This window comes from Aphidius gifuensis, linkage group LG1, assembly GCF_014905175.1.
Source record: "Aphidius gifuensis isolate YNYX2018 linkage group LG1, ASM1490517v1, whole genome shotgun sequence".
In the NCBI taxonomy this organism is placed as follows: Eukaryota; Metazoa; Arthropoda; class Insecta; order Hymenoptera; family Braconidae; genus Aphidius; species Aphidius gifuensis.
In genome coordinates, this window is record NC_057788.1 from 5,952,860 (window position 1) to 5,972,601 (window position 19,742).

A 19,742-nucleotide genomic window follows, 5' to 3' on the forward strand; every position below is an offset into this window, starting at 1 on the left:
TTATTTATTTATTTATATTATTTTTAATTTTTTTTTTCCAGATTTATGTCATAAGTTGTTCTGAAACACTTGTTGACTTTGTCACCACTCGACGATGAATCAAGGGTTTCGTAAACGACTGAAGGAGACGTGTTCGTACGGAGCAAGGTGCACCTGGCGATCCTTGGTGTGTAAAACTTTAATCCCCACCACGTATTGACCATCAGGCCAATCGCCAATCCACGCGAACCTATCTCAGGTAGCTCAGGTGATGCCTCTTCTTCTTCTTCTTCTTCTTCTTCCATGTGGAGTATTTATACTATTTATTTATTTGTTTTTTTTTCAACTCATACTTGCATACATACTTGTGTAAGATTTTTAAATTGCATAGATGTTTGTGAATTATTTTTTTTTGTTTTTTTAAATTTATCTATGTGTTAATGTATATAGGTGTATACTGATCTGTACAAACGGATGAACGTTTACAGCTTGAAAATCCGGTAAGATAAATGCTGGATATCTTGGCGTCAATACTTTTTTTTTTTTTTTTTTATACGTTTCTTATGCTTCTTTTGATGATCGCGTGTCTTGATATTCGTGACTCGGCTTTGAGTGTTAATTTGGCAGACGATTGTCGGTACAAACACCGGCTGTATACTTTGGGGTAAACACGCCTCTTTTTGCACCCAATGTTTTGGATCAACTGGGTGAGATCAATAACACTCTATTATTTTTTATTATTTTATATATCCAACGTAGGAGATATTCAATAATAATTTTTATTATTTAAAAAAAAAATATATATTTTAATATTCATTGATGATAAATGAATCAATATGCCAAGTATATTAATTTTTTTAAATCAATATGCATATCGATTTGGTGTTGCAATTTTATATAACTGATGCATCATCCATGGATGATTTTTTTTTTGGAGGATTTGTTTTTTTTTTCTGTTCTGTATGTTCTTGTTAATATATGATGTATTATGTCCTTTTATTTTTACAGGCGAGACATGCAATGAAAAAAATGGGGAGCAATGAAAGTGAGCACGCGACGTTCGGCGCCGACGAATTTATTAATTATCACCGATACGCATTTGTCGGATGGATCTGATGGTCTTTATTCAACTGAGAATAAACATGATGATGTAAGTATATTAAAAAGAAAAAAAAAAACCTTAAACAGTTGAGAGAATAAATTTAAAAGAAAAAAAAAAAAAAATGAAATGTAACGTAGTTGTCCTGAGGGATAACGTAAAAGAGGCGGCTTTGCGTGCAATAATGCAAATTAAAGCTGGCTGTTGGTGGCCGAGACGAAGAGGATCAGTCTCGGGGCCACTCAATTTTATATTTATCATGAACCACGAAAGACTTAATCTTCAGTTGAACGATCAAGTCATCGTAAACAATTAAATTTATATATTTTTTTTTTCAACAGTTTAGAAAAAAAAAAAAACAAAATTGTTTATAAACAAATTTTAAATTTAGAAAACCATATCCTTAAAGATTAAAAGACAAAAAATAATATTAGCTTACAATTTAGATTTTTTTTTTTTTTTTTTGCTAAATATTCTTTTAAAAGTTTTGAATGTATACACAGGTAACAAATGAATTTTTAATAAATGATAATATCTTAGTAAATATTACAAGCTTCTTTTTTTAAAAAAAAAAAAAACAACGACGAAACTGAGACGTGCTCATGGTTCATCACGTAATGCCATCAAAAAATTTAAAAAATCCAGAATACATACACAGCGATCAGAAAACAAAATTAATAATAAACAAATAAAAAAGTTAAAAAAAAAAAAACTTATAAAAGAAAGGCGGCAAACATCGGTGTGAAAATATCTGCCTCGAGGCAAATTGGAATTTGTCCAGCGTGCTGCACATGCATCTGATTAATAACCGAAATAACCGCGTACAAATACTAAAAATGAAAAAATAAAAAACCAAACGAATATGTGCCCTTATTTTTTTTAATATATTTTTTTTTTTCTTCTCTAAAATATTGTGTAAATATTTAATTTGCTAAAACGTCATCGTGCGAGCATACAGCCCATGACTGTTTATAGAAAAAACATATCCGGTCGAGTTCAATAGTCCATAAGTTTTTTTTTTTTTTTTTTTTTTAATATTTGAAATATAAAAAGAATATATATTTATTTAATTTATTTTTTATTTGTCTATAAATAAATTATGAAAATGATACGATACTATCAGGTAAACAATTTGAAACTTGGAATTGCTTATATGAGTCGTCTTTTGGCGCCGGCGTTTATATAAGATTGCAATATATCGAGTTGTGTTGTGTCTCGTCTGTATAACTCTGTAACGAAATCATTGATATTGTCCATGTGATCCAGACCCCGATCATATTGCAGTTGCTATTTATCAAAACCTGATTCATATATAAATATATTCGTATACAATAAAAAAATATAAAAAAATATTAAATATAAAAAATACGCGTGCATTCCATTCACACAGCTCAAGTATAATAATGAAAATTAAATATATATAAATATATAATTTAAAATAAAATGTTGCAATTAAGATTAAGTACAAACTTAATCGAATAAAATTATGATAGCCGGAAGGCAGAACGGAATAATCCAGTGATGCATAACTTTGTTAATCTACATATGGCTTATTGAAGTAGACGCCAATGACATAAAAATAAATAAATATATTTTTAAATGAATAAATAATAATAATATAAGTTTAAAAAAAAAAAAAAAAAAAAACATACACAGCCATCATGACAGATGATTCATTATTTATTTTGGCAAGTAGAAAGTAAATCAATTGGCATAATGAAAAATAACAAATTGGCAATCATAAAAAGACGACAATAAAAAATAACATTTAATTATTTAAATAATTAATTAGATGAACACTTTGTTTAATTAAAAATATAATATATATAAACAAATCAAGTTTGTAAATCATGCTTGTATATATGGTTAATATATTCAGGAGTAAATGGAAGCACTCTGTAAAGAAAAATAAACGAAAAAAAAAAAATAAAGAAATTGAGGAGAATTTGGTGTAGAATAAAAATGAAAAAAAATAAAAATTATAATAATGGGAGAACTAACGCCCACCTAATAACAACTGAACAAATTTAATACAAAAAAAAAAATATACGACAAAGGTGGAATCACACCTTCTGCATGATTTTTAGTTGCCTTTTTTAGATAGAAATCACCGCGACTTCTATATATACGTGATGTGAATTATCTTTTTTTTCGTTGCATTTTATATGTGACGAAGATATATGAGAACCACATCATTTATTGACAAATTATTTTTCAATTGTTATTTTATTTATTGTCTACTGTTCCATTTATATTTTTATGATTTTATTATATGAAAAAAACCACATTAATTTTTGACAAATTGATTTTTCCATTGTCTATTGTTCTCGTGCATGTATTTTTTATGATTTTTTTAAATGAAAAAACCACATCATTTATTGACAAATTATTTTTCAATCATGTTCTTTTATTGCGTCTACTGTTTCATTGTATGAGGTATTTTTATTGTTTCATTATGAAAAAAACCACATGATTTTTTGACAAATTGATTTTTTGCATTGTCAATTGTTGTCATGAGAAAATACATATATACTTTTTAATATTTTTTTTAATATGAGAAGACCACATAACATTATTTTTTGACAATTCAACCCGAGCTCAAAAATATATCTTCCACTGTCTACTAAATTTTTCAAACAAAACCGCAATTTTTTTCGAGGCTTCAGAAGCCTTTATCAGATTTTTCCTAGGACTTTCTTGTCTTGTTGGACAAATAATTAATAAAAACTGAGATTTTTTTATCTCTCAGTATACTGATATTTATTTTATTTTTTAAAATTCAACGGCAAGGAAGTGAAGAGTAGAATTCCATTACAAATTTATAAAAAAAGTCAGGGGGATGGTTTCTCCAAGAAGACCATGGGAGGTCCAGGCTAATAGACGCCTAATAACGGTGTCTAGATGTTGCAACTCAATCTATGTGTATATATATATGCTATACCTGCGAATGCTTAAGTATCTTATTTTTCATTTTGGAACCTTAAAAAAAGACGAAAATAGTTTAAACGTATACAAAACCAAATACAAAATAAGCTTGTTTCTTTTTTTATTTTTCTTGAATTTTCTTTTCATTATATATAATCAAATTTCACATTGATATACATATGTATGAGTGAATTTTTCAATGTCTCCAAGTCTATACTTGTATTGATTCTGATTTATGATCAATACAAGCGGTACTGATTCAACAAATATCTCAAGTGGTAAAATAAAAATTTCTTTTTCAAATTTTGCTTATTATTATTATTGAAATATCAAAGTGGTCAGCAAGAGAAAAAAAAAAAAAAAAAAATTTCCATAATTCAACGTGATCTGGCTCCGAAATTTAACCCGGACGTTCAGGCAGAATGGAAAACACACTTCTCTACGTGAAAATATTTATTTATATTTGGTAATACTATGTGTTACTTTTATTATGTTTTTTTTTATTTTTGAGAAACGTATGAAATAACTAAAGTCACCGCATAATTTTAATTCAAATAATTTTTCCGCTATATGTAATACAAATACATACGTGAATTTGTTGGTAAAATAATGAAAAAGAATAAGACTGTGAGTGGCGCCAAGTCAAGTTATCCTTGCCCAGTATTCCTGTCTGCAAACACTATAAATCCCTGTCACCAAAGTCTCTCTCGTTGTTTTTCCAGACCAGCATGTGTTTAAATTTTTCCATTTTTTATATACTGCTGCTCCTTTTTTACCTTATTATTCTATTTTTCATTTGAATATTTATCAGTTAAACTCAAGTGCTAAAATATATACATTATTGATCTAGATTTTTTAATGTTTAACAAATCTCAAGAATTTTAAATATGCAATTTGTTTTTTTTTCTTTTTTTTTTTTGCATTTTAATTTATTATGAAATTATTTTAAATACATAACAATTATTCAAGTTAAGAATCTCTTTTTTTTTAATGTTTTTTTTTTTTACAAATGCACTGGTGAATAATAATTTTTAACTCATGATTTAAAAAAAGTAAAAAAAGAATTATAAATAGAATAAATTAAAGTATATTTTAATATTTAGTTTGTATATAAATAAATTTATGTTTTTTTTTTTCTTTTTGCGGATATTCAAGTGACGAGGCTGACTGTATATCTATCAAGCCTTTTACCTGAGAGATGTTTCAAGCCAAGTGCCTGTCAAATCGAAAAATGCATTAAGGTGCTTGAATTTTTTCCAAGCATTGGTATGCCACTTGTTACAGATATATCCGTCGAATTTTTTGACATTTAATTTTTGTAAATCTTTCTAAAAAAAAGACAAACAAAAATAAATTGTTAATGGTGTTGAAATAATTTTATCAAATCAATGCTTATTAAAATAAAAAAAAAATATATTGTCCGTATTTTACGTAGAGATATATCTTGAAAAAAAAAATTGACAAAGTGTGTGTCGCATTAAATTTAATATATAAATATGTAATTAAAAATATTTAAACATCATTTATAATGTGCAAATTATAAATCAAATAATTTAGTAATTGTTTATATAGAAAGTTACATTTAGAGCGCGAGAGTGTTGTCACGAGGTTGATGGTACCTTGAAGAATCTTCTTCTTCGAATGTGATTAAGGACCACTTGAAAAAGCCGCTACTTTAAACATTTGTCACACATTTATTATTATTTATACATATTTTTTTTTTAAATATATTAATATATCTCTGTCTTTTTTTTTCATCTTCAAATAAAATGAATTGTGCAAGCATTTCTCTTGAATATATACATGTGGTAAATTCAAAGTGCTTCTGGATTCATAAACCATAATAAAATTTAAATTATAAATTTATACCATAAATTTTTAAGCATGTTGTAAAAAATAAAAAGGGGTAAGAGAAAAAGAGAGAGATAAGTTAAAAAAAATTAGCAGTCAAAGATTTTTAAAAAATGATAAGAAATTAAATTAGAAATTTGTAAAAAGGAAATTGATTGTCTGGATCCATTAGTTTTGGATGTCAAGGTCTTTGACCACGTATTCATGCGGTAAAAAAATACAGACCGTGAAATAATATTGTCTCATTCGAATACCATCCTCAAACTAATGCAAAAAAAACATTCATGTTCCTCTTTAGCTCATAAATTTTTTTATATATACATAGTCAACGATACTTAGCTTGTTTGATGATGTGTAAAGGAAAAAAATAATATCTCACGAAATATTCTTTTATATCAATATACTGAATTAAGCAAAAATAATAAGAATATTTAAAAAAAAAAAAAAAACTGCAATGAATAATCCAAGCAGATTGTCTGCGTGTGGTCAAAAATATATTTTCCTTTTTGTTTTTCACTTATTGTTGGATCTGTTGTTTAACAACAACCTGGTCGCATGTAGAAATAAAGAAAAATATTTTTTCAACTGAATTTTTTGTTTAGCAAAAACGAAAAGGTTTTGGATTTCGAGATAGGAGGGTAAAAAATAAAGACAAGTCATTAAGAAAAAAAAAAAAACGAAATAATTTGGATTGATTGACCTAGTGGATTTTTTTTTAAATTCCAAGGCAGATATTTTTGTCAGAGTGTCGGATGAGTGGTGTCTAGTCATGGAACAGTATTACTTTGTCGTAACAAATCTCAAGGGTGGATATACAGACTGTATAGGGTTGAGACTTTGAGAGTACTGGATACCTGGATTTATCTTCGGTAATTGATGAAACATTCGTGGAGTGTTCACAATGTCATCGAGGCGCTCGCACCTTTTTTTTTTTTTTTTGTTTAAAAATCCTCTCTACCTTTCTCAGGATCATTGGCAGGAATTTTTTCAAAATATTTTTCTACCACCTTTTTATATATTTCTCTTTCTTTCATCTCATCTCATTCACCTCTGACACTTCAACCGATAACAGTTATAATACAAAAAAAAAATATACATATAATTATTAAAATAAACTATTATTTTGCGATTATTATAAAATAAAATTTTAAATAATTATTTTTAAATGTTTTCTTATTTATTTAATTATACATGAGTTATGAAATATTTAATTTTTATATTTTATTTGACCCTATAATGATCTTTTTAACTTGTTGTAATATTCAAATATTATATATTTATTTCAGATCAGGAAAAATCAGGTGTTAAAATATTTTAGATGGCACCACTCAGCAGCACCACTCTGTTTTGTGTGCCGGTATTACAAAATAATAATAAATAATAATAATTTTTTCTCCAGCCTATTCTCTGCCGTTGTCTATGGTCAGTTCTAACCCTACCTGCAAGGATTTTTTTTTTCCTTTCCACGTGGACTGGTAGCCATAAACAGCCTTATTCACAAGTCACTGTGTTTTTTTTTATATAGTTTGCCAGTTTATCACACAAAAATCTATTTATTGTTTAAATAATTAGTATTAATAACTGGTAAAAAATGAGTGGAATTTTGAGAAATACATTGCGTCTTGTTGGCACAGCTAAATATGCTCCAAATAATTCAACAAAATATTTACAATCCATGACACTCTCAACAAGTAACTTAAATAATTCATTGTCATCTCTAGGTAACAAATAATAACATCTTTTATTCATCGCTCAATACTTGACCACGTATATACTCTATATTTATTTCAAATATTTTTTTAATTGGTATTTTTCATCACTTTAATAAAGCTGAACGAATATCAACTGATTTTCGGATATTCAAACGGATTGCTGGAAGACAAATATTATCGTTATTTGCTAAACAAGAGATAAAAACAGCAGATTTTGGTGGTCTTCACGTATCACTTAGTAGTGGTACAGTAGGATTAATAACGCGAGAAAAACATAAACAGTAAGTGAAATATTAATCAACAATTTTCAACCAATTCTTTGATAATTAAAATTATTGATTATTAAGGCCAAGTGTGCTTAACATCGAGTGACAAAATAATGACAACTTTTCAGCTCAAATTTTTGTCCCATGATGGTATTTATATTTTTAATTAAATAATTATAAAAAATATATTAAAATGTTAACAAAAAATAGCACACGTGTCTAGAATTACTAGATGCTAAGCACCTGGACAAAAAATTGACCTGTTATGAGTACTGATTATTTATTTCGGTATATCTTTATTAAACTGTTGATAAAAAAATATATATCATTGTTAATAAGAAGATGTACATCATCAATTATATTATTATAATTATTTTTTTTACAGTTTAATTTTCCCTCCTGTATTCACCACTGAACTTAACGGAAGACCAATTGAACCTGAAAGCAATAAAAATAATGCTAAAAAGAAGACATTGTCGTTTTCATTAGGTAAATGGAATGTATCATGTAATGGTCATGAATTAAAATTCAATGTAAACGATAGTGATGAAATGTAAGTTGAATTTTTAAACAATTTTGAATATGTATATATATTATTATTTTAAGTGAAAAAGTTGACCTATCGTAATTTTTGATTCATTATTTATATCTCTAATAAAAAATTGATGACAAATATAAATTATTTTAATAACATTATTTTTATTTTACAGTTTTATTTTGACACACGCAGTTCACGTTGATGCTTACAGAAGCCGACCTGAACGTTTGGAAAACGGTGGTTACAGGTCCATGAGAAAAGTATATTTTTTTGATGATGAAATTATAAGTTTTCCCGCTAAAATAATAATATCAGAATCAGAAGGGTCGAAACCTTTAATAGAGTAAGTTAAACATTAATCGGTTATTTTAAACCAATTTTTTGTTTTTTTTTAAATTATTTAATTATCATATTTATTATTAATAATTTCGTAAGTAAAGAAAAATTAAGAAAGAAAAATTAAGTAAAGAAAAATTATCATCTCTGTCTTAATAAAGAATATACATCATTAATTCATTAATAATATTATTATTACCTTACAGACATGAAATCCTATCTGAAAATATACCACATTCTCCAAACATCAAACACCACATGGATTACGGCGTTGTCTTACCAAAATACTTAGATGTAGAAAATATAGATGATGAAATGTAAGTCGAATATTAATCAATTATTTAAAATTGATTTTTTTTTTTTGAAATTATTTAATTAATATTTATATTATGTAAAAAAAGAATTACCCATTATGAGTTTTTATTATTTATTTAGAACTGATAAACCAAATAAATTTGGAGAAATGAAACTTAAATTTCCAATGATTGTGTCACTTGAAGGAAATCAGGAAAAATTAGAATTCAAAAATATTGATGATACGTAAGTCAAATATTATTCAATAATTTCGATCGAATTTTTTTTTTATTAAAATAATTTAATTATGATATTATTAATGTTCCATTAAAGGATAAAAATTGACTTATTAAAGATTTATTATTAATGACAAATATTATTTTTTTTACAGTTTAACTGTCAGTCACTCAGTTAAAATTCAAACTTACAAGAATGAATTGCGTAAAAATCTGAAAAATGAAATTGTGGATGAAAAAAAATATAAAGCATCAAAAGCTGGTAAACTTCTAATACAACTTGAAAGCGGTGAATTAGCCACTACAACTCATACTGATCAACGGTAAGTTGAATACTAATCAATAATTTTAAACCTTTTTCTTTTGTTATTCAAATTATTTATTAATTATTATTAATATAAATGAAGAAGTTCTCTAAAAAACTGCCAATAAAAAATACCCATTGTTAATAATATTATTTATTATTTTACAGCGTAATCATCAAATACGAAGTCAACATTGAAATTGACTTGGATAGTGAAGTACCAAGTATTCTTATTTGCCCTATTGTAAAAAAACACATGCGCCTAGCGGTTAAGTAGTAATTATTATTTTTCTTGTCTTTTAATGTACGACCAATAATATATTTATATAAATATATTTTTGTTTTTTGTTTAATATAATATGATTAAATTATAATAAAACAGTTGTCATATTATTATATTGGTTTTGATAATGATTTATAATTATAGTATTAAATATTTGATTAATGATCATTTTTACCAATAATATAAACAATCAAATTCATGCTCATATTAATAAAAAATATAAAAATAGCTTATAATAAAACAAATTAACTGTAGTTTTATTAAGTCTTTTTTATAATTTTCAAGTTCTCTCTAACCATATGAAAAATAACAATAAATAAAACGAAAAAAAAAACAAAGTTTAGCATCGTATTAAAAATATGTATTTGAAAAAAACCGCGTTTTTGTGATTGGTAGAAAAAATAATTTTAAAGATGGCGAATTTGGCGCGTGCGTCTATCCAAATTCCAAATTAGAGTGAGGCCCCCACCATAATCATACATAATACCCACTCCAATATCTGGTGCGTTTATCGGTGGATCCTTTCTTTTGTTCTTTCTGATACTGGATACATACACAGCTTTGCACAGCCTTGTCAACAAGTTCCTTTGTTCTTCTCACGTTGTTTATAAAGTTTATCAAAAAAATTTATAGATTGTTTAAATAATTAGTATTGATAACTGTTAAAAAATTCTCGTTTAAAAAATAAAAATAAAAAAAATGAGTGGAATTTTGAGAAATACATTGCGTTTGGCTGGCACAGCAAAATATGCCACAAACAATTCGACAAAATATCTACGATCCATGACGCTCAAGGCTAGTCGTTTTCATTCAACACAACCGCAAAAACCAATAGTATTTCGTAACATTTACACCGACCCCACTCGAATAGGTTCAACACTTCTAGACCTGACAAAAGGACTTGCCCAATTAATTTGGCTAGGCTATTTTACCTATCTTGTTGTAATTGGACCATTTGAACTTCCTCTCTGGATTAGAAAGAGGTAATTAATGATTTTTTTTTAAAATTAAAATTGATAAATATTTTATTATTGTTATTATTATTATTATTATTATTACAGATTAATGGCTTTAAAAGATGATGATGATAAAAAAAAACCACGAGTACATTATGATTTCTATGACCAATGTCAATTTTATCAAGATTAGAGCTGTTAATTAGCCGGTTATTTATTTTTTTGACGGTTAATAACCGGTCAAAAATCAAATGGGGGCGGGGCATCGACTTAATTAATTAATTATGTTTAATATAATTAATTATTATAAATAAATAAATTGTTATAAACAAAAAAAATATAATATTTTAGTTATTTATATAAAATTAAGGTTGAAAAAAAAAATTATAATGATACATACTGAAAATAAAAATAAATATAAAAAATAAAAATGATTGGGAATAATATTTTCAATATTATACAATAATATTGTAACAAGGAGAATAATACAAAATTTAAAATATACCATATGTTCACGTTTTTTATATTTTTTTATACCATGAACTTGTTGAAAACTAATAAAGCTTTTTATTTTCATTGTGACATTAGTTTGTCAATATTTTGCACTATGTAGCAATTTGTTCTAAAAAAAAAAAAAATTAAAAAGAAAAAAATAGAAATGAAAAACAAAAAAATAAGCAATTTTCTTATGAGAAAAAAAGAAAAAAAAAAAAGGACAAACTCAACTAAAAACTAGATATGTTTTTAAATTTTATATGATTAGTTTTTGGTGTACTTTGAACTTAGAAAAATAATACTTGTAACCCCTTTTTTTAAGTACAATAATGTTAATTTAAGCTCTGGCATATATTGCTTGTGCAAAAGAAGCATTCAACTTTAGTTTCAGCTTTAATTTTAATACTGTAATTTTTTGTTGATTCAATATTATCTTCAACAAGTGTGGTTGTTGTTGTTGTATAATTAATTTAAAATTGTTTCATTATAGTTTCTTCATTATTTTTTAATTCGGGAATATTACCAGATACCAAAATAATCAAACAAAATAAGTTAATAAATTGCAAACTTTGGTATACCTAATGACATTGTCATTTATTTAAAGCCTGAAATTAAATAATTAATATTATTTTTTTATTATTTAAAAATAAAAGTAAATGAATAAAATAAATGAATAATTTTGCTTAATCACAAGATGTAATACTATCAGTATGAAAAACATACAGGCATTTGATGTATCATCGATATCAAAAACATTATTGTTTCATAATAATAAAGTTAACAACAGCTGACTTACCAGCTGTTTACAATTATCATTTTATTGTTTAATATTTTATGGTAAATATTTACATTTTGTTTATGAATCAGCCAACAAATCAACTTGCTGATTAATTAATTATCTAATTTATAATTGTAGTTATGAAAAATGTCGTGTCAAATGAAAAGTATTGCTAACATAATTGATCCTGGTGATGTTAAATTAAAACTACTTCAAGACACAAACATAAAACGTAAGTAAAATAAATGTTAAATTAATATAGGTTTTGATTAATAAAATGTCAAATTATTTAATTATACAGTTGATAATGTGGCAAAAAATGAACTGCCATTGCAAGACTGTCTTGTGTCATTGTCATCTTGTGGTGATGTTTTAGCAATGGCACTACATCAAAATATAATAATTTTATCATCAAAATGGGATATACAAGAACCAGGTGATGTTAAAAATAAATTTCACATAACATGGAATGGTTTATTAATAAATGAAACATTACCAAATGAATTTATAACATCAATAATATGTTTACCATTAATTGCACAAGGTAAATCATCAATAAATAATTCACCAGATTGGACTTGTATTGTTGTTGGTTTTAGTACTGGTTTTATAAGATTTTACACTGAAAATGGTTTACAATTATTAGAAGAACAATTACATAATGAAAGTATAATAACAATAAAATGTCAATCACAAACAACAACAAAATATTCACCAGATTCAATACAAAATGAAGAAATTCATGTATTATTTAATACAATTGTTTGTATAATACAAGGTAATCAATTATTTACAACATTAAGATCATGTAGAAATTATTTAGCAAGAGTACAAGCAAATTGTTGGCAAGATATTGATGATGATAAACCAACAATGACAAATATTAATATTAAAAAATTAAATTTTAAAGATCAAGATTATGTCAATGATTGTCAAATTGTTGGTACAACATCAATAAATACATTTGATCATTTATTAACAGCATCATTATGTGGTGGTTTTAATGCATCATACAGATCAAGTGCACCACAACATAATTTAATAATGGCAACTGGTAAACGTCCATTTATTGGTTTTCATTATGTATTAGAAGGTGGACCATCACCTGTATTATCTGATGTTGCAATTGCTGTTGCAAGTTCACTAGCAAATGCTATTGGTAAAATTGGTTCAGCAGTACCATGGTTTAGTCGATCAAAAACAAATCAAACAAGCCAAGAAAAAAATAAAGGATTAATAAATGAACCAGCTGAATCAATGACATGTAGATTTGGCTTGAGTGATTTAACAAGAGAGGGTTATACAATTATCATGAGTCCAAATAAAATGTTATCAGTTATAACTGATGCTATGGGACGTGTTTTATTAGTTAATAACCGACGTGGTATTGCTACAAGAATGTGGAAAGGATATCGTGATGCTCAGTGTGGATGGATACAAGCTGTTGAAGAAAAACATCGTATAAAATTAAGTAAAAGTACTAAAAATAAATCATTCTCACAATTTAATGATGCATCATCATCATCAGCATCGTCTTCCTCGTCATCATCATCACAAGAACTTAGACGAGCACTTTTTCTTGCAATTTATGCACCTAAAAAAGGAATTATTGATATTTGGGGTATTCAAGATGGTGAAAAAATAACAACATTTACAGCTAGTAAAAATGGTCGATTAATTTATATAAATTATGGTTTATTTGGGCTAAATGATTGTACAACAATATCTGGTAATCGTACAAATAATCCACAATATTCATGTTTATTTATGGATCCACTTGGTGGTTTTAAAGAAATAACTGTACCATTTCATTTTGCATTAAGTTCAACAAATAGTACACGTGCACGTGATGTACATTTATTTAAAAAATTAAAAACATTTATAAAAGATGAAGAATTTGATGATGAAAAATTAATTCAACAAGTTACAAGTATATGTCAAGAACTTAAAACAAATGAAATACGTTTACAAATAATTGAAATGTTAATGACAAATAGATATATTATACCTGATGCATTATTAGCTGCTGTTAATATATTTATAAATATATTAATTCAATATGATGATAATGAACTTGAAACAGCTGGTAAAACACTCTATCATATTACAATACAATTACAAAAAATTATTGAATTTTATAAATATGTTAGAGTACAATTTGATAGACCACCAGAATACAGTACAATAGCATCATCAAGTATACCAGATACAAAATATTTATCATCAATATTAATGACATCAGAAACTGAAGTATATAGAATATTAGAATTATCAAAAAGTCTTTATGAATTTGAAGCAACAAAATCAAATAATGTACAACGTGTTACATTTAAAGATGATGAAATAATTGGTAAAAGTTTATTTTTACAATTTATATCATCATTTGATTTTGGTAATGATAATATGATTGGTATTCATAAAGATATTGATGATGAAAAAAAATATCAAATATCATCATTAATTTATCAAGGATGGATGTATTCAAGTGAATCAACAAATGATTGGGAAGAAGCTGCACAATTAAGTAATATTAAACCAAAAACAATGATTGAATTGGCACTTGTTTATTGGCTTAAAAAATTACCAGGTGCACCATTAGAAATTGAATTAACAAGATTAACACAGCTATTATATGCAATATGTAATCTTGGTGATATTGAAGATATGGCATTTGAGTATAATAAAATATCAAAATGGTGGAATGATGCTAGAAATATATTAATTTATTCAACAAAACCATTTCAAGCATTGACTGCTGCACTTGCTTGTCGTGCTGTTGGTATAACATTACAAATGAATCGTGATTATGTTTATGATAAAAATATTAAAATTGATAATAGCAATGTTGATGATGATGATAGTGATAATGATAATCAAAATACTAATGTCGTTAAAAAAAATGTTAAAGATAATAGAAAAATAAAAGCTAGCAACGAATCTAATTTTAATGATAATTTGCCAAAAACATCAACAAGTGAATGGGAAAATGTTAGTAAAGATACTTGTCAATTTAGTATATTAATTGGTAATCTTGAAGATATATCATTGTTGAGTGTTGTGTTGGCTCAAGCACCACCATTACTTGATGAATTTATGTCATTACCATTTGAAAAACAAGATATTTCATTTGGTAATATTATTTCAAGAGGTAAAGGATCAATATCAGAGAGTGTTGCTAAATGGATATCATCATGTGGTATTGATCCAGCAAGACTTATTGATACAACAGACATTGAATTTCAACAATCTGCAAATAGCTCAATAAAATCACCTGATACTTCACGTGAAGTAAGTGCTGATACTTCTGATAAAGATACAACAATACAAAAACAAGATGATGTTGAAAATATAGTAGTCAAAGAATTTTCAATTTATGACAATGATAATAGTGATGAAAGTTCACCAGCATTACTACAAATTATTGATAAAATATCATTATTAAAACGTCATTTTCCATATAGCCTAACGAGTAGTGTATTGTTGGCAAATTTATGCTGGGAATATGTTGTTTTTTGGAGCAAAGATGTTGGTAAATTAGAATCTCTTGAAGCAGCACTTGTTATTTTACAAAAAATACCAATGAAATCAATGCGACAAGGTGTTTGTTGTCTTCTTTGGAATATTCATATTAAACAAAGACTCGAAGCAACTGGTAAAATAATGAATAAATTAGGAAAATTACCAAAAGAAAGATTATGCATGCAAGATGTTGGTTTAACTGATGTTCAATTAATTATATTTCTTAAACATTGTGTTACATTTCTTGATATATTTATTGATGCTGAGGTACTTGCTGGTGAAGAAATTGATATTATTAAAACTGAAGAATTTTGGGAAGGTCATGGTACTGGTCCACAGGCATTTTCAATGCTAGCTATAAGTCAAACACCGGCATGGTATGATCTTGTTATGTTACATCTTCAATTGGCAAATGTTTTACATATGATTGCTAGTTTTAATTTAAAATCAATAAAACCAATGACGAGTTTATTTGAATCAGTAACAAGTCGATATTTTTTTCATGATATTACTGATAAAGTTGTATTAACTTGGTATCATGATGATCGAAGAGATAACTTGCGTTTTGAATTTTTATGTCGTGTTATAACAGCATCAATGGAAACAATTAAACAACAAACAAATGAAGATAATTCATTGACATTAACACAAGCAATTATGTGGATGGGCAAGTGTCAAACACTAGCATCAATATGGAAAATTGATCATGATAAATTGAGAATCCATCAAGTTTGTCAGCTTTATATTAATGGATTTGATAAATTTGCTGAAGAGGTAAATAATTTAATTTAAAATAAAACATATACACATGTTAGAAACGTAATTAATTAATTTATTTATTTAATTTTAATAACAGGTATCAAGTGCTGTTAATGACACAGAGTTACTTGGTGTTAATCTTCTTCCAATTGCTGGTCGACGAATGATGGCCTATCTGTCAAAAACTCCAAATCTTCTTGAGGAAATATCACGAATGAGTCCAGCTCTTACTCAATATCTTGAAAATTTAAATGTCGAGGGTATTATATTGACAAGTTGCTCCAATAATGATACGATTGAAATTATTCAAAAAATATCAAGATATTTAACAGAATCACACAGTGATTATCACTATGCACAGCTGATGCTTGATGCAACATTTATTTACGAGAGTACAAAATGATTCGATAGAAAATGTTGCAAGAAAAATTAACTAAATTCATTAACAAAAAAATAATATAATATATATTCAATTTAATGAAAGTAACTGTGATAACATAATTTTTCGTATGAAGTTTATTTACATAAACATTTCAAGTTCATATTATTAAATAAATTTTATTAATTATTGTTATAGATATTAATAATATTTGTCAATTTTATCAAAAATATTTTCTTTTTTTTTCAATTTTTTCAAAACTATCGTAAATTTATTTTATCAATTTATTATAACTAACTGCTTATCATAAACATTTTCTTGTCTTTTTTTTTATTTTTTTTTGTACATAGAGATATTGTTTTATGTATTTTATTATTCATTCAAGTATTGCATTTAATGCACTTTGTTAATCTCCTACAATTAATCTAGTATTTTATTATTTTTTTGGAGTAATTACAGAGGATTTAAAATAAATAATTATTATTAAATATTATCATCATTATGCAAAGTAAATAAATAATAATATGAATATATATTCGTGTCGTTTAAATCGTTTCGTCCTTTTAAAATACAAAGCAACTTAAATTATTATTTTTTTCATTTCAATTTTTGCTTATAAATTATAATTGAATGCTAACATAAGTTTTGCATTTTATTATGAATTTTAAATTGAAAGATAAACAATTTTTATGAATTAAAAACGTATGGAAAAACCATTGTAACCTTTCCTCCGAATAGTTTCCCAATTTGTAAATTCTGCATGATCAATTTGACACTGAGGACTACCCACAGTTGTCAACCAGTGTACCCTGAAAATTAAAAAAAAATAATTCATAATTTAATTAACAAAAAAATCTTGCATTTCTTTTTTTTTTTTTCTTTTTTTTTTCTAGTTCAAATGCCCTGCTCAGAGTCTCGTACAAAATTAGCAACTAATCAGCACGACTGAGTGTATTTTTATTCAGTGTTCGATGAAGCAGAGTGACATCATCAAGAAAAAATAAAAAAACAAAATAATTAGACTAAAATTTAAAAAGTAAATTACAAAATCAATTGTTTCATTCTTCCGGTTTGTTATGAATGATTGCCAAATAAATTATTTCACAATATCGAAATGAAAAAAAAAAATCTTCGCAATTACACGTCAGTCATTAAATAATATATTTAAAATACATATATATAATGTAGCTTATAAAATGTTAATTTTTATTTGCAATATTTATTGTTATTTCTTTTTATTTTTTTGATATCAAGCCAGAATATTTTTCAATCTGTCAAGGTTGACAATTGATTTAAAGTATTCAACCTTGATTTAACACCAAGGTTTATTTTTTGTTAATTTTCATTATTATGAAAATGAAACATTACGTATATTCATAATTTACTGTATAAAATTTGACGATTATTTTTTTGTAAAATATCATTTTAACATAAGATTGTTGGATTGGCCATTATTTCATTAATTCGCACTTAAAGTACTATGTCTTACTTATAATGACATGTCAATTTGTTAAAATATATATATATAATTTTGGCCTCGAGTTTACTCATTATCTGCATTACATTGTCTTGGGTAAATGTCAAACTTATCAACATTTTAAGCCTTACCTTCGAATATATTTTTTTCTCATTTTAATAATATAATCATTCAAAATTTAAAATAAAACATTTAACTTACATTTGATCAACGTATGGTTTTGGACCTTGCATTTTACCCAATATTGTACCTTTTTTGCCATTCTTTACCCAACCGGATATTCCCAGTGACAGACAAAGATCCCTCGTGTACTTAGTAAAATAACAGCCTTAAGAAAAAAAAATTAAAATAATTAGAATAAAAAATAAATATGTCTTCATTCAAAATGCAGAAAAAAAAAAATTATGAATAAGGAAATTTGTCATTATTCAGTTGAGTAATAAAAAAAGTACCTTGTACTTTTCCGAATATTTCAAATTCGACTGAGACAAGTGGTGCATCACCAACCGGATCGTCACTCGCCATACTTTCTTGTGCTAATAGAGGGTCACCTTGATACCACTTTTAAAAACTTGATAACAATTGTAAAAAAACAAAACAACAATCAATTAAAATATTTTTAATGAATATAAATTATTATTCAATAATAATTAATTAAATTTTGTATTTATTTATATTTAATTTACTTGTTTAAAATGTTGTTTTTTGATGATAGTAGAGTAGCCTTGACCGATATATTATTGTGTCTTCCTTGTCAGTAGATAATAAATAAATAAATAAATAAATATTGTCACAATTGGTACAGTGTACTACTTAAACTCAGTGTCGATACAATTTGTGAACTGATTTTTTATCGTTTAAGAAACAGACAATGCATGCATTAAGATGCACAAGTGGAAAGGGAAAAAAAGCCCCAAATAGATTAGCCTAGTAGCGGTCAGAGGGGCAACGGGCCATTCATCATCGATTGCCAATCAATCTATCAAATTTTTTTTGTTTTATTATTGCAATTAAAATCATCAATGTCTCTTCTCTCAATAATATACAAAAAAAAAAAAAAACCACCAATAGAAATAAATAAAATATCGAAATACTAAAAAGAGGGAAAATAAAAAAATTCGTATGAAAAGGTTATCCTTGTAAACTTGACTTTGAATAATGTATCTATATGAGGCAATATTTTAAATAAAGAAATTAATTACGTCTCATATTTGTCCTCATGAAAAAATATAATTTAACATTGTATAAATATTAAAATGTAGGCTAAGAGGGCATTCATTAATAAATATAGTTTTTTTTTCACTTCCCTTATTTTATGATAATCTATTGTTATGTTATTAAACATTATTTATTAATTAATAATCAGGATTGACAATACCGATGATGTTTGACAGGATGTTTCTCAATATGTAGACATCGGAATGAGGGAATATTAAGCTTGCTTTTTAATTTACCTAATAATAAAATTTGTTGGCATTGTCTTTTTCAAGGTCTCTCATCTACCTGACTATTTTTTATTTATTTTTTTTTTTTATTACTATTATATTCAATGCACA

At 26.0% G+C, this 19,742-nt stretch overlaps 4 protein-coding genes across 5 annotated transcripts in view; 3 read left to right on the plus strand and 1 right to left on the minus strand.

Annotated features, from left to right (window-relative positions):
- Positions 1 to 1,411, plus strand: part of LOC122861218 (BTB/POZ domain-containing protein 1-like) — a 29,766-nt gene extending 28,355 nt beyond the window's left edge. Inside the window, exon 5 of the transcript XR_006374474.1 lies at positions 42 to 1,411. The gene's annotated coding sequence lies outside the window, so the exon portion shown is untranslated. The remainder of the gene's footprint in view (positions 1 to 41) is intronic.
- LOC122861224 lies at positions 1,037 to 9,843 on the plus strand. Its single transcript, XM_044165469.1, has 9 exons — positions 1,037 to 1,129; positions 7,141 to 7,575; positions 7,685 to 7,847; positions 8,218 to 8,385; positions 8,543 to 8,713; positions 8,913 to 9,023; positions 9,142 to 9,246; positions 9,392 to 9,559; positions 9,709 to 9,843. Exons 2-9 carry the CDS (start codon positions 7,446 to 7,448, stop codon positions 9,815 to 9,817), a joined length of 1,125 nt encoding a protein of 374 aa, XP_044021404.1. The 5' UTR covers positions 1,037 to 1,129; positions 7,141 to 7,445; the 3' UTR covers positions 9,818 to 9,843.
- A 2,077-nt stretch (positions 9,844 to 11,920) lies between these two features.
- On the plus strand, positions 11,921 to 17,231 carry LOC122861229 (rab3 GTPase-activating protein non-catalytic subunit). 2 transcript variants are annotated; one of them, XM_044165478.1, is made up of 4 exons: positions 11,921 to 12,111; positions 12,191 to 12,284; positions 12,354 to 16,345; positions 16,428 to 17,231. In XM_044165478.1, the coding sequence occupies exons 2-4, from the start codon at positions 12,200 to 12,202 to the stop codon at positions 16,731 to 16,733; spliced, it is 4,383 nt and encodes a 1,460-aa protein (XP_044021413.1). In that variant the 5' UTR covers positions 11,921 to 12,111; positions 12,191 to 12,199; the 3' UTR covers positions 16,734 to 17,231. The 2 variants fall into 2 exon arrangements, with proteins under 2 accessions (XP_044021413.1, XP_044021412.1); XM_044165477.1 differs by having other exon boundaries at positions 11,921 to 12,284.
- LOC122861231 (acylphosphatase-2) lies at positions 16,769 to 19,349 on the minus strand. The gene is made up of 4 exons (XM_044165479.1): positions 18,873 to 19,349; positions 18,639 to 18,757; positions 18,388 to 18,514; positions 16,769 to 17,518 (listed from the first exon to the last, which is right to left on the minus strand). The coding sequence occupies exons 2-4, from the start codon at positions 18,709 to 18,711 to the stop codon at positions 17,404 to 17,406; spliced, it is 315 nt and encodes a 104-aa protein (XP_044021414.1). The 5' UTR covers positions 18,712 to 18,757; positions 18,873 to 19,349; the 3' UTR covers positions 16,769 to 17,403.
- Between the last annotated feature and the right edge of the window lie 393 nt (positions 19,350 to 19,742).

Bases quoted from the DNA above. Each gene is read 5' to 3' on its own strand.
- LOC122861224 (XM_044165469.1), top strand. From the start codon at position 7,446: ATGAGTGGAATTTTGAGAAATACATTGCGTCTTGTTGGCACAGCTAAA. The intron at 9,247-9,391 runs GTAAGTCAAATA...TTTTTTTTACAG, and splicing joins TTCAAAAATATTGATGATAC to TTTAACTGTCAGTCACTCAG. The intron at 9,560-9,708 runs GTAAGTTGAATA...ATTATTTTACAG, and splicing joins ACAACTCATACTGATCAACG to CGTAATCATCAAATACGAAG.
- LOC122861229 (XM_044165477.1), top strand. From the start codon at position 12,200: ATGTCGTGTCAAATGAAAAGTATTGCTAACATAATTGATCCTGGTGAT. The intron at 12,285-12,353 runs GTAAGTAAAATA...TTAATTATACAG, and splicing joins TCAAGACACAAACATAAAAC to TTGATAATGTGGCAAAAAAT. The intron at 16,346-16,427 runs GTAAATAATTTA...TTTTAATAACAG, and splicing joins TTGATAAATTTGCTGAAGAG to GTATCAAGTGCTGTTAATGA.
- LOC122861231 (XM_044165479.1), bottom strand. From the start codon at position 18,711: ATGGCGAGTGACGATCCGGTTGGTGATGCACCACTTGTCTCAGTCGAA. The intron at 18,515-18,638 runs GTACTTTTTTTA...TTTTTTCTTAAG, and splicing joins AATATTCGGAAAAGTACAAG to GCTGTTATTTTACTAAGTAC. The intron at 17,519-18,387 runs GTAAGTTAAATG...TTTAATTTTCAG, and splicing joins AAACCATACGTTGATCAAAT to GGTACACTGGTTGACAACTG.